General features: G+C 46.8%; 1 protein-coding gene and 1 long non-coding RNA gene across 2 annotated transcripts in view; one reads left to right on the top strand and one right to left on the bottom strand.

Moving 5' to 3' along the window:
- Window positions 1-733: 733 nt before the first annotated feature.
- The window catches only part of NT5DC3 (5'-nucleotidase domain containing 3), a 45,398-nt gene continuing 27,393 nt past the window's right edge, over window positions 734-18,738 (top strand). Inside the window, exons 1-2 of the mRNA XM_080659539.1 lie at window positions 734-1,030; window positions 11,200-11,384. Of these exons, the coding sequence (XP_080515665.1) occupies window positions 820-1,030; window positions 11,200-11,384 (396 nt within the window). The 5' untranslated portion in view covers window positions 734-819. The remainder of the gene's footprint in view (window positions 1,031-11,199; window positions 11,385-18,738) is intronic.
- LOC308243767 lies at window positions 12,553-16,950 on the bottom strand. Its single transcript, XR_013960097.1, has 3 exons — window positions 16,775-16,950; window positions 14,112-14,222; window positions 12,553-14,027 (listed from the first exon to the last, which is right to left on the bottom strand). It is a non-coding gene; the product is annotated as an uncharacterized lncRNA (long non-coding RNA).

Here is an 18,738-nt window from a genome sequence, read left to right as displayed (position 1 = left end):
AGGAGCCAAGACTGAGTCAGGCCCACAGAAATGTCGCATTCCTGGTGGCCACAATACACAGAACAGGTGCAGCCTAAAAGGTCTGAGAGAGGACAGGTGCAGCCGGCAGGTGAATGTGGGCAGGAGCGGGATAAGGTGGCAGTGTCCGGAGGGCCTCCTTGGAGAGGCAGAAATCTCTTGTGGGGCAATGGCCTTCTAGGCTGCGCAGCGGGGAGTGTCCCTCAAACACACCAGCCCAGGTGTGGGGCCTCGGCCCAGCTGCCCTCTCCCGGCAGCATTGGAAGGATCCGGGGACACTCACCCCGCAATCCAGGGGAGATCCAGAACTCAGAGGCCATTCATGTGGAGAGAGGTCACCGCCTGGAAGGGGGGGGGCCAGAGGCACTGTCAGTGCAGCCAGAGTGAGGGGACAGGCGCAGACTACGGGAGGAAGATGCTGCGGAGCTGGACGGGCGGCGCCGGGGTCACGTTCAGGGGCCGAGGGTCTGCAAGAAGTCGTCCCTTTCCTTGTGACCTCGGTCTGACCCTGCGTCCGCCCAACTGCACCGCCACTTCGGGGCGTTGCCGGGTCAAGCAGGGACTGCAGTGTACCTGGCGCTAGCCCCTGCTGCCCAGGCCCCGCTCCCGCCCTCCTCCTAAGGCGGGACCAGGCCCCGCCCACCACACGCACAGGCCCGCCCACAGGCTCCGCCCCCACCACGGCCGCGGGGCTGGGCCGCGCCGCCACGTGCTCAGACGCAGGGTGCTGCCCGCCCGCGGGGCTGAGCGCGGGCGGAGCTCCAGTCCCGCTGTGCCCGTCGTAGCCCAGCGGCTGCAAGCATGGCCACCGCGGCAGCGGCGGCGGCAGGGCTGGCCCGTGGGGCCCGGACGAGGACGGCAGCAGCAGCCCTGCGGAGCGTTTGCGGGACTGCGGCCCGGGGGCGGCTACGCGCGGGCCACGCACGGCCCTTGTGCACAGCACCTGGAACCGCTCCCGACCAGAAGCGCTACCTGTGGGAGCGCTACCGGGAGGCGAAGAGGAGCACGGAGGGTGAGTGCGACCGCCCTCCCACGCCCGGGGCCCCCGTAGCTGTGGGGACCCTCCCCGCGGGGCTGGGGCGCCAGGTCTCCTCCCACACGGTCAGCCGGGAAGCGTGGAGCCTTGGACCCGTCCAGGACCCGCTGCTGATCTACGGGATCCCCAATCGTGGCCCTCAGCCGCCCCGGTCGCCCCCAACTGCGGGCAACATCACCTCCTCATTACTATTCAGGGAAACGCGGAGAAATGCGCCTCCAGAAACTTTACAACTCTTGCCTTTCTCCCATTTGGAAAGCGCTTTTATAAATTCTTGGGATTTTTCATCAGAAATCTGCATCGGAAGCGCTTTGGACTCTCCCGGGGGTTTCACCGACATCGCCCGGGAGACGGTCACCCCCACGCACCGTTAGGTATTGTTAGGAACAGACACTAAGAATAGCAACAGCCGGAATCCGACAGACTGCAGATGACTTTGGAGCGCGACTGCTGGGCAGGTGACGGTGTCCGGAGGCTAATCTAGTTTCCTCCTTTGTTTTAGGGGACAGGCGGGATTTGCTGTGTTGGAAAGAGGAGGGCATGCAGGTTGGCCGTGTTCTGGGCTGTCTACTAACCTCGGCGAGGAGGGGCTCCCAGGGAGCGACTGCGCTGTGGCCTCGTGAACTTAAAATTAGCATGGTTCCGTGGTTACTAAGGGAAATGGGGAGAGAGAGAAAGAGGAGGAGGAAATATTAGTGCCAGCTACACAGACTGTCTCCCTGAATTTTTCCTTGTACCTACCCGAGGGAGGTGCCGCATCTCCATTCTATAGATGGGAAAGGTGAGACTCAAATGTAAGGAACCTGGCCACCGTCACACCTTGACTCGGATCTGCCTCAGCCCCTAACCCACTCCACTGTCTTAGTTCCTGCGTTGCTCTGCCTGGCGGTAGTAGCTGACCATTTGGGAACTGGTGCCAAGGGCCAGTGATATTGGTGCTGCTTCTTTCTAGAGAGATTTAGAATGGAAAATTTAAACATTTTTTTGAGGAGGGGAGTAGAAAGGGCACATAGAGATAAGGAGAGATTACTTGGTGGGAGAGAACATTTTGTAGAATCATTATTTTCCACTTTTTGGCTAGAAGTCAATTTAATGAAAGAAATCAATTGGGATACTTTTCCGAGGGAACTCAAAGTGGCCAGCAATGCAGAATGCTGTGCACCAGGGCACATTTTCTTAGTTTTCCTTTGCTCAGAGTTAATTTTGCATTGGTTTTTGAAGTGGTTGTGGGCTGTGGTGGAAAAAGGACTGGCTTTGGAGATATTGGAAACTGCAGCCTTTCAGGGAAAGAAAGGTAGATCATGTAGCCCCGCTTTTGGGCACGGAAGACTTTCAAATGGAAAGTCTTAATTGAAGGAATTGTATATTTACAATACACAGTTGTAAGCATTAATACAGTGATATTTGGCATATCCTTTGCCTAGTTTCTCCCAATAGTAACATTTTGCAAAATAATAAATAGTGCAGTATCACAACCAATATATCGCTATTGATAATTTCTCAGCTCTTGTTCAGAGTCCCCTAGTTTTACTTGTGCTTATGTGTGTGTATTTAGTTCTATACATTCTTAGCACTTGTAGGTTCTTATTTCTTGCACCACAGTCAAGATAAAGAACAGTGTACTACCAGCATCCCTCATATTATATACCCACTCCTTCCTTATGCTCTCTCTAATTCCTGGGGCATTCTCCATTTCTAAGATTTTGTCATTTCAAAAATGTTCAGTAGATGGAATTATACAGTATGTAACCTTTTGGAATTGGCTTTTTCCCCACTAAGCATAATTCCACGGAGATTCATCCAAGTTGTGTGGAATTGCTGAGAAGCACACCATGGTATGGATGTCCCTCAGCTTAACCTTGCTTAACCACAGTCCACTCACAGAAGAACATCTGGGTTGCTCCCAGTTTTTTACTGTTACAGTAAAGCTGCTGTAAAATTTGGGTCCCAGTTTTTGTGTGAAAGAACATATGTGTTCATTTCTCTAAATGCCATGTCATTGCTTGGTTGAATGGTAATTCTATGTTTAGTTTTATAAGAAACTGGGCAATAATTTTGCCATCCTTATTTTGTGGGTGAGGTGTGCCACTTGCTTGTAGGTTGTGGGACCCTGGGGATGCCACGAAGTCTCCATTTCCTCATCTGTAAAATGGGATGCTGGCAGTTGCACCAACGTCATAGGGTTATGTCCAGGAATGAGTGAGTCCATCCATGAAAGGTGTTTAGAGCAGTGCCTGCAGGTGAGTGCTGGTCACATTGTAGAAGGCCTCTTATTTGGAATTTCTTTTTTTTTAAGCTTGAGATCTTTAGAAGTGTAATATTTATGCACCCTGTATACAATTCAGCTCAAGAAAAGGTTCTTTGTATTTTTAGGAAAAGAAACATTGCTTTATAACCTTTAGCAAAAATTTCCTATAGACCTATGGTTCCCAACCAGAGAGCATGGTTCCGGCATTTTGCCCCCCAGGACATTTGGCAATGTATGGAGACCTTTTCTGGGAGAACAGGGAGGCTGCTGGCCTCTAGTGGGTGCAGGCCAAGGATGCCGTTATCCTATAGCCACCCACAGCAAAGATTACACAGCCCCAAATGACAGTTGTACCGAGACTGAGAAAACTTGTTCTAAAATGATGAATTCTGCGAAATCATGTGCAATCATCATTTAAAGGGATGGATGTATTTGCATGTGGCCTGTTACTTCCTGTTACGCTGCATGCTGTGTGCGTCTTTCAGCCTACTCCCTGGCCTGCCCTGTGTGTGTATTCCCTCCTGGAATTTCTGGGACATTAACTGAGATAACAAATGAGAAGGGTCCAGTGCGTGGCATGTGGAAGGCACTGATATTTGTTTGTTCCTCTTCTATGTCCTCTACACCTCGATGACAGATTCTTGATAGTTTGCCTAGTGTTTGATCTGTTGATAGGGCTAACTTTTCTTTTTCGAAGCTTTCCTTTTGAGCAGTTAAGCTTTATTTATTTTATTATTTATTTTATTTTAAAGTATTTTTATTGACTTCAGAGAGGAAGGGAGAGGGAGAGAGAGATAGAAACATCAATGATGAGAACATTGATCTGCTGCCTCCTGCATGCCCCCCACTGGGGATCCAGCCCACAACCCGTGCATGTGCCTTTGACTGGAATCGAACCCTCGCCCTTCTGGTCCGCAGGCTGATGCTCTATCCATTTAGTCAAACAAGTTAGGGCAAGTGTTTTTTTTAATTAGATGGCTATTCTTAAGATTAAGTTATCATGAAACCATTACTATATAGAATTTCATTTCAAATGTAGTTGCATGTAGTTTTATTTTTGGAACTTTGGGAAGCATAATGAGCTTCTACAGAGCAGTCAATTACAGGTATTACTTACAGAGTAGTAAGAGTTATAATTTCAACCTTTGGTGGGAGTAGTATAACTGTCATATGCATTATTCATTATTCAGATAAGTAATTCTTTTTGTCATGGATTGATTTCCCCTGGAGATGATGCAAAATGTTTAACCTAGTGAAAAAAAGGCAGGCTTCTTTTTAGATTAATAAATGCAGTAAATATGGCTTTTGAATTGCCACCTTCTCTGGGGGCACGCCCAGCTCTGTGTTAGTTCCGCTTATTTCCACCTGTCAGAGTGCCATTTCCTGGTCTCTCTCACTGTCTGTGATGTGATGTTGCTCATTACATTTTGTGCTTTGCCGTTATTTTTATTTATAATCTCTGCACCGTGCCCCATACAGTGTCTGACACACAGTAGGAGTGCAGTAAGGCTTATTGCAAAAATTCCTGAGAGTTTTAGTTTATCAAAATACTACATGCTGTATGGTTTCATTTATATAAAATCCTAGAAAATGCAAATCTGATAAAATGAATTGCAGTTGCCTGGGGATGGGCAGGGGTACAGGAGCGAGGGAGGGGTAGAATTCCAAGGGGTGCAAGGAAATGTTTGGGGACATTAGATATGCTCATTATCTTTGTTGGGATGATGGCTTCACTGGTGTATACGTATGTCAAACCTCATCTAAGTTTATACTCCGTGTGTGATTTGTTAGCATCATTGGTACCTCCATAAAGTTATAAAAGAGAGACACAGAAATAATAGATGGACTCTGGTTTAGCCTGGATTACGGCAGTACCCAGGAGGTAGGACCCTAGGAGTGGTCCAGCATGAGTCACGTGTTCTGTTCTGGACCAAGGACTAGGGATGGAGGGGCGGGGTAGGGTCCCAGAAGAGCCCAGAATTTGTGTTTTTAGAGGTGGCAAAGGGTCATCTCTTGTCTAATAGTTGGGGTGTGTTGGGCAGATGACCACACATAGAGGTTCACCTTCATAGGGAAAAGGACACCTTGGACATGGGACATCTATTATGGGACGATTGCAGAAGTAAAAGTGATTTGCAATTGAATGGCTATTGGAGATACTGGAGAAAACAGTTTCTGGCTAAGAATAGTTGTATTTAAATCTCTAAGGTCTGGGGGATAAATGGTGATGGAAGGAGACTTGACTTGGGGGAGTGCTGAACACATAATACAGATGATGTGTTGTGGAATTGTACACCTGAAACCCATATCATTTTGTTAACCAATGCCACTCCAATAAGTACAACAAAAAGGAAAAAAAAAACACCCCCAAACCCCAAATAAATCTCTAAGGTCTTATAGTAGCACACTCTTATGAGTTGTCTGTATCTCAAGTCACACTTTCTACTCGTCTTGATTTCCCTTTCTGTAACTAATTATTAGCAGAAAGGATATTAAATGGACACAACCATACCAAGTAACATTGGTTGGCAGGAAACGTAACATTCTAAATATAAACGTGAAATTTGTGTTATGGTCAAACTGTTCCCTAATATATCAATTGCATCAGAACAAACTCACACTTTTCAGGCAAGTGGCAGTAGCAAAACTGGTCTTCGCCCAAGTCTTTCCTGACAGAAGGAAGTTGTAATGTGTGATGTTTTGTAAGAGAAAATCACCTCATGTCGGCTGTCTTTTTCTTGGCAGTTACAGATGAGAAGTTGAAATGTTTCAAATTTGGATATTGAACCTTGAGTTTATATGTCACAGAGACAGCCGTTGAAATGTAGATACTGCTTCACCAAAGGAAACAAAGTTCCTATACTTTTTTCCCCCTCATATATTTTCAGTCTATATACTTTTAAAAGAAACGTTGAAACCTTATTTTCAATCTACATGCGGACTTTTAAAAGAGAATTTAAAGCATCTTTAGTAAATATACACTAGTTCATAATCTTTTTTGAATACTTATGAATATTCTTGAAATGTGTCTCTGGGACTGTGGTTTGCCTTACCAAAAAAACTGAACTTCAGCCTGGCCTGCGTGGCTCAGTGGTTGAGTGTTGACCTGTGAGCCAGGAGGTCACAGTTTGATTCCCGGTTGGGGCACATGCCTGTGTTTTGGGCTTGATCCTCAGTAGGGTGTGTGCAGGAGGCAGCTGATGGATGGTTCTCTCTCATCATTGCTGTAAAAATGTATTTTAAAAAATTACTATATGATCCAGCAATTCCACTTTGGGGTATATACTCTGAAGAAGTGAAAGCAGGGGCTCAAAGAGATATGTGTACACATATGTGCATAGCAGCATCATTCACAGTAGCCAAGAGGTGGAAATAACCCAAGTGTCCATCACCGATGGATGAATAGACAAACAAAATATGGTATATACATACAATGGAACATTATTCAGCCTGCAAAAGGAAAGAATTCTGACACGTGCTATGACATGGGTTAACCTTGAGGACATTATGCTAAATAAAATAGGCCAGAAAAAAAATATATGATGATTCCCTTTTTATGATGTACCTGGAACAAATTCACAGAAAGTAGAGTGGTGGTTACCAGGGGCTGAAGTTGTGGGGGGATGGGGAGTTGTAATTAAATGGGTGTGGCGTTTCAATTTGGCAGGATGAAAAGAGTTCTCGGAGACCGGTGTGCTGATGGTTGCACAGCAATATGAATGAACTTAATTAAGGTCTGAACCGTATACTTAAAATTGGTTATTTTATTATATGTAATTTTACTACAATAAAAACGAGTAAACAAACCCCCCCAGACAGCTTATGTGTTTTGCTATAGGTTGGTCACCACATTTCCCAGCATTCCGTGGGAGGAGTAGATGAAAGACTGGAAGCTGAGGGGAGTGTGCCAGTGGGTGTCCCACCTGCTACACTGTCCCCTGAAAGGCTCTCAGCTTCCAGCTCAGTGTGGCCGCGTGGGAGCCCGGCTCTGGCCAGAGCAACAGAGCTGTCTGTCCATTTCTTTGTGCAGTTATATAGTCTTGCTGTCATCATCCATTAGGTGCCAAAAGAATTCACTTTCTAAATTCTTATCCACTCTTGTTTCCTCTTTGGGAAAGTGCATAACTTACTAGTCAAGAGCCTTGATTTATATTTTAGAGTCTACAGTTTAGTCTACTCATTCTCTTTGTGAGTGACTGGCCTGCTTTTCTCTCGCCTTGTAAGTGTTGGTTTTATTCTTAGCACTTCTTTAAGGGGGTGCAGGGCGTGTTGTGATCCCTTTCAGCCTCCTGATGTCCCTCTGTTTATTTTGAGTGCTGATAAATTAAACGTCCAAGTTTTCTGGGGATGATGCTCATGTGAGTAATACACTTCCAGTCCAGCGGGGGCGGGGACGGGGCGGGGGCGGATTCCAGAGCAGCTTTCGGAGATGCGCTGGCTATTAGTGATTTTCCATCATGGTTGTGTTTCCTTGAGAGCTTTACATATTCTTCTCAGGTAGTAGAAAGGGAGAGGGGCTTCATTGCCAAGGCCATTTCTAAATATAAACTTGTTATTTAAACAGGCTGTTAGAACTTCCCTTGGAAAGTTGACTTGCCAAGGTAGAGCTTTTAGGCACGCTCTAAGTGATCCCCGTTTTACTTACTTCATGCGGACAGTGTCACGTGCCCATATTCAGAAAATAGCATCATCTGATTATGTAAGGCCAGAGGTCTTGGGTGTTAGATGCCCAAGAGCCTGGGACTGCTGGCTTCTCCCTTCCTCAGGACTGATCATGTCAACTGGCAACTCAGGTTTCTAAAATGTTACTGTTTCCTATCCTCACATTGGTTTTATTTGCAAAAGAAAAACACCGCAAAAAAACAAATACCACACTAAGGTTATTGTCTCATTCGTTTCTTTATCAAAATTAATGAAGAAATGGAATTAGTTAATCTTGACTGTTTGGGTTTTCAGTAGAGTCAGCCACATCTAAATTATCAATGGGCAATTCATTCACTCGTTCCTTCGTTTGTTCGTTTGTTCATTCATTCATTCATTCATTCACTCACTCATTCATACACTTGCCTTCATTAGCCTGGAAATTCTGTGTGGGGATGTAAAGGCTTGGTTTGAAGTTAGTGTAATGTGGCAGTTTAATTGGAGACCATGAATAGGCTTCAGGGGTCAATCTCCCTAAAATTTTCTGCAAAATCTGTGTGCATTTTTCTGGGGAGAAGATTCTATAGCTTCTTTTAGGTTTTCTAAGGGATCCAAGCCGCAAAGCTGCAAGGAGCCTTCTGGGATGCTCAGAATTGCAGCTGGACTGTCCCCAGTGGAGCGGTCACCCTGCTAGATTAGTACCTTTGGAGTATTTCAGGTGGCCCTTGGAATGCAAGTGGGTAAGGTGGGCCATTCCTAGTCAGAAAGAAGTGAGCAGAAAGGAAAAGGGAAGCACTGTGGACTCTAAAGCACTGAAATTATGAAGGCGTGAATTTATTTTATTTTTGAAAAAAAAAAAGGCACTGTTCTCCATTGCAAAGATGGTATCTTCAGACTTCTTGAAGATGACGTAATATTTTGGGCCCTGCAGAGGAAACTGAAGGCTGACGTTATAATGGAATTTAATTCACTACTAGAGACCTGATGCACAAAATTCATACACTTGTGGTTGGGGGGTCTTTCAGCCCAGCCTGCGCCCTCTCGCAGTACAGGAGCCCTCAGGGGATGTCCGACTGACGGCTTAGGCCCGCTCCCAGTCGGACCTTAGTGCTACCACAGAGGCGGGAGAGACTCCCGCCACTGCCACTGCACTTGCCAGTCGTGAGCCCGGCTTTTGGCTGAGCGGTGCTCCCCCATGGGAGCACACTGACCACCACGGGGGAGCTCCTGCGTTGAGCGTCTGCCCCCTGGTGGTCAGTGCGTGTCATAGCGACCGATCATTCTGCTGTTTAGTCGATTTGCATATTTGCCTTTTATTATATAGGATTGTACCATCTCAGACAACCACCTGTCATTCTCCTTTCTTAATGTAGTCATTTTTAAAATCATAGGTGGGGGTAATTGATGGGTAATGATGAATAACTTCTGCAGTGATAAAATAGCAAGATGTTTTAAGATTTTGGGAAAATAAGATCACTAAACATCCCATATTGCATTTTTGCTTTTTAAAAGGGTCTGGTGGACTCGTGGAAATTGTAAGGTAAAATGACTTTTTTGGAAAAGCTCCAAGAAAGTGTAAAAGTCATGAATACCCTTACCGAGATAGAACTGCTCAATAAATGAACTCTAAAGTATTGTTGGATGCAGGGGACCCTGGGGTTAATCACATTTCTAATTAGCCATATGAAGGAACTAATCTGAATGGTTAAGGTTAACATATGAAGATACTTACTCCAGTGTTATTTTCTTAAAATAGAAAAAACCTAAATGTGTAACATAGGATAATAGGTTGATTTGGCACAGTATACCCAAATCTTTTGTAATGATTTAATGTTATATTTTCAGAAAGTCTGCAATATAGGAGAGTACAATCATGACAGAACATTAAATTTAGAGAGCAGAATGCAGAGCTTTATACACAGTGTGAAGTCAACTATGTAAAATATATACTTACAACCATATTGGCAGCAAATACATAAGATGTTAATATTTTTTTTTTTTCTGGGTGATGACATGATGTGTGATATTTAAATTTAATTACCTGTTTGTTTATCTTCTAAAATCTGTACCTGAACTGTATCTATACTAATAATAGAGGAATATGCAAATTGGGATGCCATCATGTAACGACCAATCAGGATGGGGGCGGGGCCATGGTGGAGAGCTCTCAGTGTGCCTGTGCCGGGAGTCTGAACAGCGCGGAGAGGAAGGGAGAGCAGATAGGCAGTTAGGGGGATCAGGCCAGGAGGGGAGTGCATATAGGCAGTTAGGGTGATCAGGCCGGGGGGGGGAGAGCAGATAGGCAGTTAGGGCGATCAGGCCAGGAGGGGAGAGCAGATAGCCAGTTAGGCGGATCAGGCCGGGGGGGAGAGCAGATAGGCAATTAGGGCGATCAGGCCAGGAGGGGAGAGCAGATAGGCAGTTAGGCGGATCAGGCCGGGGGGGGGGAGAGCAGATAGGCAGTTAGGCGGATCAGGCCGGGGGGGAGAGCAGATAGGCAGTTAGGGGGATCAGGCCAGGAGGGGAGTGCATATAGGCAGTTAGGGGGATCAGGCCAGCAGGGGAGAGCAGATAGGTAGTTAGGGGGGTCAGACCAGGAGGAGAGGGCAGTTAGGGGGATCAGGCCAGCAGGGGAGAGCAGTTAGGGGGATCAGGCTGGCAGAGGAGCAGTTAGGGGCAACAGGCAGGTGAGTGGTTAGGAGCCAGTGGTTCCGGATTGCAAGAGATCCTGGATTGGAGAGGGTGCAGGCCGGGCTGAGGGGACCTCCCCCCATGCACGAATTTTGTGTACTGGGCCTCTAGTTATTTTATAAACAAAACAAATCTTTTATGACATTGAAGCTAATATTCTGTTTTAAGAGCAGTTTTGTTAAGATATTATTTACATACCATACAATTCACCCACTTACTGTCTCCCATTCAGGTTTCTAGTATTCACAACATCTCTTCAAACATCACCATATTCAATTTTAGAACATTTTCATCACTCCAGAAAGGAACTCTGTACACCCATTAGCAGTCACTGTATTTCTCCCCATCCCACAGTCCTAGGCATCCACCAGTTTCTCTATGGATTTGCCTGTGCTAGACATTTCCTGTGAATGGAATCACACACATGTGGTCCTTTGTGACCGGCTTCTTTCACTCAGAGTCATGTCTTTGAGGTGAAGCCGATCACTCTGTTTGCTCATTTCACTTAGAAACTAACCCTTATTTACCACATGGCGTAATGCATTTCTTTGTTCTTTACTTCTAGAATTGGTGCCTTCAATCATGAGCAATTTGCTGAATCCGGATGCCATTTTCTCAAACAATGAGATGAGCCTGTCAGACATCGAGATCTATGGCTTTGATTATGACTACACCTTGGTGTTTTATTCAAAGCACCTCCACACACTGATATTCAATGCTGCTCGGGACCTTCTCATCAATGAACACCGGGTAAGAGCACAGTGACATGTCGTTCTTCCTCCCCAGCCCTTAGATGTGTGAAGATCAGCCATGGCTGAGCTGACCTGGTGCCGGCACACAGGTGTCACTTAGAAAATTGCGGCCGAATGAATGAATAGATATTGTTCTATTCCAGTGGTTGGCAAACTCATTAGTCCACAGAGCCAAATATCAACAGTACAACGATAGAAATTTCTTTTGAGAGCCAAATTTTTAAAACTTAAACTTCTTCTAATGCCACTTCTTCAAAAATAGACTTGCCCAGGCTGTGGTATTTTGTGTAAGAGCCACACTCAAGGGGCAAAGAGCCGCATGTGGCTCATGAGCCGCAGTTTGCTGACCACTGTTCTATTCCATTAACCACTTTATTGAGGTGTGATTGATGTGTAAAAAACTATACATGTTTAATGTATACATTTCCATGAGTTTGGGGATAAGTATACACCTGTGAAACCCACATTCCCATCAAGGCCATAAACTCCATCACCTCCCCAAGTTTCCTCCTGCCTCCTTTATTATTATTACTAGAGGCCCAGTGCATGAATTCATGCACCAGTGGGGTACCTCGGCGTGGCCTGAGAGATCGGACTGAAACTGGTTATCTGACATCCCCTGAGGGGTCCCGGATTTTGAGAGGGCGCAGGCCAGGCCGAGGGACCCCACCAGTGCACAATCAGGGGCGGGGAGAGACCGCAGGAGGGCTCCAGGGTGTGTCTGGCCCATCTCGCTCAGTCCCAGTCGGCCGGACCACAGCAGCAAGCTAACCTATTGGTTGGAGTGTCTTCCCCCAGGTGGTCAGTGCATGTCATAGTGACTGGTCATCTGGTCGACTGTCTGCCCCCTGGTGGTCAGTGCACATCATAGCGAGCGGTTGAGCGGCCTTAGCATATCATTAGCATATTATGCTTTGCTTGGTTGGTCAACCAACCAGACGACTGGACACTTAGCATATTAGGCTTTTATTATATAGGATAGTTATTTGTGAGTGTGTGGTAGGGACACTTCACATAAGGTCTGCCCTCTTAGCAGTACTTGAGTATATAGTACCATATTGTTTGCTGTGGGTACCATGCTGCATAATAGATTTTTGGAACTTTTATCTTGCGTAATTGAAACTTTGTATACTCAAACCTTTACGTGTCTGTGAGTGGAGACTCACCTGCAGATGTTTGAGTTCTCATTTCTCGCAGAGCAGTGACATAGCTTCTCCTGAAGTCTGAGGATGTGGCAGCCTGCTGAGTTCTGGTTAGAAGGAATTCTTCAAAGGAGAGGCATGGCGTTTTGTTCTGATCCCAGCCTATCCACAGCCAATGTTGTGACTGAACCAGCCTTATTGTTATTACACTTGCAAGTCACCCTTCAGCAACAGCCATTAGGAAACTTCTAAAAGATACAGCTTTATTATTTACAAGGCCTGGAAATTATACCGCACACCTGGGGTCCCACAGCGAGGTGGGGGGCAGAGAGAGGGCATGTGTGGATGGGACTGGGTTCCGCTTTTATTTGGGTCGAGGGTAGGGGGGCCTAGAGTGTCCTAGGCTCACTTTTTAGTGGTGAATCTAAAATGTAAGAGCTGATTGTAAAGCACGGGAAGAGAACACAAGCAAGTAACCCAAATGGTCATTTATTGAAATCAACCATGAGCTCTAAAACAAAGGATCTGCTGTAAGGGGAGGCAGCCTGGCTCTTGAGCCTGTGGCTGGTGGTGTGTTTATTCCAGATTTGAAGAGGATGCCTCTTTGAAATGGGTGACTTGGAAGTCAAACCTTAAGTCAGGCACTTGCATTACAAAAAAGAAAGAAAACTGTCAGGGCTTATACTACACAATTTTTTACCCTCATCACTGATTGAATTGTGTTCTTTTATAAAGAATACTAGAGGCCTGGTGCATGAAAATTCATGCACTGGAGCGGGGGGTCCCTCAGCCCAGCCTGCCCCCTCTCACAGTCCGGGAACCCTCAGGGACGGGAGGTGACCCGATGATCAGGGGAAGGCGACGCCCCTATCACACCTCTGCTGCTATCACTGCCGGCAGCGCAAGCCTCGGCTGGCCCTGGTTACCTGAGCCTCGGGTGGCGCTGGGTGGCTGGGCAGCCGCCATCTGAGGCTTGCCTGCGCCTTGGGCCGGCCCTGGGCAGCTGGGGGGCTGAGGGCGGGTCTGGCTGCATTGTGCGCCTGCCGGCCCCCTGGCTGGGCTGAAAGGACTCGGGGACCCCGCGGGGCTGAGGGGACTGGGCGCTGCCATCTTGTGGCTATGGGAGCTGCCATATTTGTGATGGCATGGCGGTCAATTTGCATATCCCCTCTTTATTAGATAGGATTTGAATGTCTTGTGATGCATAGTATTGTTGTGATCTTAGAATAAGGAAAGAGAAAAACACACACTCAAAACCTAGCATGTGTTTCTCTGGTCTAGTTTGAGTACACATTTCAGGAACCATGATGAGAAGCATCCTCAGAGGTCATCTGGGTTCGTGTCCTTGGAGAACCCCCATGGCATCCTGTGAAATACCGCTCGTATCACTGTTACTCCGGGAGACAGTTCTGATTTGGGGGAGATTCTTCTGTGGGTTCTTTTTATCATCTTGATCACCCTTCTTTGTGCTCTGTTTTATGTTTCTCAGATGTGAGGCCCTGAAATGAAGATTTTACTGCAGGTGGGGTCTGATAGTGTGGAATAGTGGGAGACCATCACCTCCCTGATTCTGGATACCATACCTTTATTAATATTGCCAAAGTTTCTATCAGCTTTGAATCCTCACCATTTGATGCAGTATATTCCCTTCAGCTTCTGGTTATCAGTGGATTTAAAAAGCGACTCATCTTGTCCTGTTTTAAAATGCAGAAATGGTATTTGCCAAAAATAACTTGACCTCTGCCACTAAGCCACCGGCCTTCTTTCTTTAGTTATTGCCACCTTACCAGATGTCAGCCCATCTAGCCACTTGCCATTCAATAACATTTCTCCATTTGTTCAAGAAACTCTCTTTGGTCTAACACGTAGTCCTTTCCCTGGACTGCGAGGATGGAAGCTGAATGAGAACTATGTGGTCCTGCCCTTGCTTTCCTGTCTGTCCCCCTACACCACCTCTCTGGAACCCCACTGGGAGATTGAGCTGAAGGGGTGTGGCTGGGTGCTGGCGTTCTACTCCCAGGCCATATGCTGTGACTCTGATGTCACTCACAAAACCTAGGTCATTGCTCACAGCACCGTCTGCTGCTTATCTGCTGGGTACCAAAAGCCCAGGTTCTAGAACTTGCCTGCTGGGGTTCAGATCCTGGCTTTATCACTTCTAATCTGCATGACCGCCCTGCATATAGATACTGTCTCTGTTTTACTGTTGAGGAAATGGAGGCTGATGGAGTTAAGCCAGTAGGTCAAGGCCATGAGACCAGTGGGGGGCAGAACCAGGATTTGGGCTTAGATCTGTCCATTTCCAAGGCGCAAATGCCCTCCTTTAGGCCATGTTGCCCCTTGTGGGATCAATAACACCTGTCATTTCTACTCCATGGGTTTATTGTTCACAGGAAAATAAAATATTCAGGAAGATGAAGAATTTAGGAAAATAAAAAATTTATGAAATTTTTGGGAAAAGAGAGTTGAAATAATGGGAAAAAAAGTTGCAATGATTATGATTAGAAAAGATTCTAGATTTAAGATCATGAAATTTCACTCCTATTATGTATGTTTGTTGCTTGGATAAAAGAAATTATCATAACACTAATTATATCAGGCATATTGATAGAGTCAGTTATGCTTATACAGATTTTTCTTTTGCTTTGGATTTGAAAACGATTCTTCTAAGATGCTGTTGGAAGCATTGGCTTTGGTGCTGTTGTTCCTGCCAAAGACTATGTGTGCTTGTAGAGTTGGAAAGACATCTGCGCTTGAGTGCACAGTAATAGACAGGAAGTGGGCAATTTAGCATCTTCCCGAAAAGCAAATGTAAAAGTTTCAGCTCCTTGATTACCCTTTCTCTCTCTCTCTCTCTCTCTCTCTCTTTCCTCCTCCTCCTCCCCCTCCTCCTCCTCCTCCTCCTCCTCCTCCTTCAATAAAAAAGATCGGGTAATAATTGTACCTTCATTTAATATATCCATGAGGGAGGGATAGGAGGGGAGTGTCAGAAGAGTTCTTGATTTCATCTCCTAAATTTGCACCCTCATCTGTGTTTCCCAATCAGCAATTGGCACTGACGTTCACCCAGTTTTTCAGTCTAAAGCCTAACATTGGCCATGACCCCTGGCATTCTGTCACATCAGATTTCTACAGCAAATGCTGCGGATCCTCTTTTTTTTTTTTTTTTTTTTTTTAAATCTTTTAATTTTGGAAGAGTTTTAGGTTTACAGAAAAGTTGCAAAGGTAATACAGAGAGCTCCTGACTGTATACCCCATACCCGGTTTCCCTTAATGTTAACGTGTTACATTTCCACAGTAAATTTGTCACAAGCGAAGACCCAGTATTAATACATGATTATCATTAACTGAAGTCTCTACTTGATTCAGACTGCCTTAGTTGTTCCCTGATGTCCTGCTGCTCCAGGATCCCACCCAGGACCCCGCGTCACAGTTAGTTCTCATGGCTCCTTCGGCTCCTCCTGGCTCGGACAGTTAGGCTTTCCTTGTTTTTGATGACTTCCACAGTTTTGAAGAGTACTAGTTGGGTAATTTTTAGGATGCCCTTCTCTTGGGATTTGTCTGATGTTTTTCTTAGGATTTGCCTGATGTTTTTCTCATGGTTAGATGGGGTTAGGGGTTTGGGGGAGGAAGACCACAGAGGTAAAGTGCCATTGTCGTCACATCTTACCCATGGTGCAGGCCACCATCATGACTTACCTGTGATGTTGACCTTGACCGCCTGACGGAGGTCGTGCTTCCATGTCTCTGCCCTGTTCCCCCTTCCCATCCTTCCCACCTTTTCCACCCTTCCCATCCTTCCCATCCTTCCCATCCTTCCCATCCTTCCCATGCGCTCTTCGGGAGGCTGTCACTCTGTGCAGCTGTGAGCTCTCTTTTCACTCGTTCAGAAGATGCTCATTCAGCGTGTGTCCTGACTGCACCCACTTCCCACCTCTCCCGCGGCCACCACCCTCTCCTCCGCCCCACGGTGCAGTGGCCTTCTGGCTGGTCTCCCTGCTTCTCTGTTCTGCTCCTTAGACTGCTCTCCATCTGGGAGCAAGAATGAATCGTTAAATATTAACCACGTCACTCCTGGGCTCAACACCCCCTCGGAATGACACAGAAGGCCTCCAGGGCTCCCGGCTTCCTCGGCCTCCTCGCCCGCCTCTCCTGCCATCTGCCCTCACTCCGCTCCAGTCACACCAGCCTGCTTGCTGCTCTCCGAACTCTCAGACACGTTCCTGCCTTGGGCTTTTGTACTTACCATTGCCTCTGCTTTGGAAGTCAGTCCTGGCCCAGGCAGCCTGCACCCTTGCTTCTCATCTTTTTTTTTTTCTTTTCAGATTTCTGAACCCTTGAACCGCATTTTCCTTGTAGTATTTATCACCACCAGGCCCGGTATTGTGTATGTGTTTGCTTATTTGGAAACTTCTTAGTGGCAGAGACTGTGTTGGTTGAGTTCACGGCTGTATTCCCAGACCCTGGCACAAAGTACGTGCTCAGTAAATAATTGACGTCATTGTGGAATTCCACAGTTACGCCAGAGCACCACGCTTGGTGTGGAACTGCCCTTCTGATGCAGGTCATTTGCCCTCGCCTGTTTTGTGCGGATTTTGGAGAACTTTGCTTTTATGCCCTTCTGCCCTGCCTCTAATTAGACTCGGAATTTAGGCTCCTTTAAAGAGCAAACTGAGACCTCCGAAAGGTGGAGGTACTTATAGGCACCTGGCCCTCAGGAACTCACGGGAAGTGTTGTGACGCTGAGGCCACTGGCTGCAGCCAGAGCTCTGTGATTAGCCAGGAAGGGCGCGGGGCCCAGCTGTGGATTTGTAGGAACGGCGCATGCGGGCACTCCCGGGTCCTCCGCAGGGTTTTAGTCTTAACTTTCCTCAAAGCTGGAGGGGGCATTTCTGGAGCATTTTCAGGGGGAAACCTTGACCTTTCTCTATCTGCACACACCAGCCTGCCCAGATTGCACCCGAAATTGGAACGAATCCAGGCACTGAAGGAAACCAGACTGGGCATAAATAAGATGTTTTAATGAAAACCCCAAGTGGAAGTCTTTTATCTTTTATTTTTCTTCCTGCTTTTAGGGATACCAGTGATCTTCATCACAGGTTGGGGGAGTCATGTTTTTCAGGATGATGGAAAGTTTCTAAACTGAAAGGTCCAGAAAATCTAGCCATAGGCCATTGAGAGGATGTGACCTTCCAGCTCATGAGAGCGGCTTTGACTTCCTTGACCGGATATTGCCGTGACCGGTTATTCCTAGAGATGCTGCATGTGTGTGTGTGTGTGCACATGTGTGTGAGAGTGTGTGTGTGTATGTGTGTGTGGTGTGTGTTTATGTGCATGTGGGTGTGTCTGTGTGTACATGTGTGTGTTAGAAAGGGGCCCATCATGGGGACATTTGGGACTTGGCTGCCTGTGTGGAGAATTACAGTTTAGGGGCAGGAGTGGAACTATCCAGTCCCACCATTTCATTTTCCATATGAAGGAAAAGGCCTGGAGAGGTTGTGACTCACCCAGAGTCCTCCAGGAGAGCTGCAGAGGCTGGTGGAGTGGGTGGGCCCCAAAGCCCAGGCCTCCTGGTTCCCCATCCTGTGAAACAAGTCAGTTTTCTTGAGCACTTGCTAAGTGCAGGAGGGGGCTGTCCTGACCCCCGACAGGCATCGTTTGACTTAGTCCTCTCTGCTTTCCTGTGGGTAATTCTCTTGTTATCCTTACATTAGAAATGAGAAAATCGAAGCTTAGAGACAGATGACCTTGCCCAAGGTCACACAGACAGCACATTGTAGGACTAGAATTTGACACCTGGTTCCTCAGCGCAGGGGCCGGTATTCTTCATCAGACGTTGTCCTGTGGAGGCTCCTTCAGCTGCTTCTGCCACTTCTCCAGTCGTTGACTGTGGTCTCTGGACCATTTGGAAACCATTGTGCACCTATCAGAAGCAGCTCCCAGGAAACAGCAAAAGTGACAGAGAGGCCCAGGTGAGTGAGTGACCGAGGGAGCCAGCTCAGCCTTGTTTCAGAAAGGAGCCGCCAGACTTCTGAGCAGTCCACGTACAGAGTATACACTCTCTCTCACTCACGCACCTCTCAGCTAAAACAGACAGCACCCCCTAGTCACCGCGAGTCCTCTCAGCAAACTCACAGCGCCTCTGAGGTGGCAGGTCTGCTGTCACCAACGTCTAGGGGTTGGTTCAGTACTGATTGTGAGGTAGTTGGG

Source organism: Plecotus auritus (genome assembly GCF_963455305.1).
Source record: "Plecotus auritus genome assembly, chromosome: 3".
Classification (NCBI taxonomy): Eukaryota; Metazoa; Chordata; class Mammalia; order Chiroptera; family Vespertilionidae; genus Plecotus; species Plecotus auritus.
Note: the sequence above shows the minus strand (reverse complement) of the source record. Positions and strands in the feature narration are given on the sequence as shown.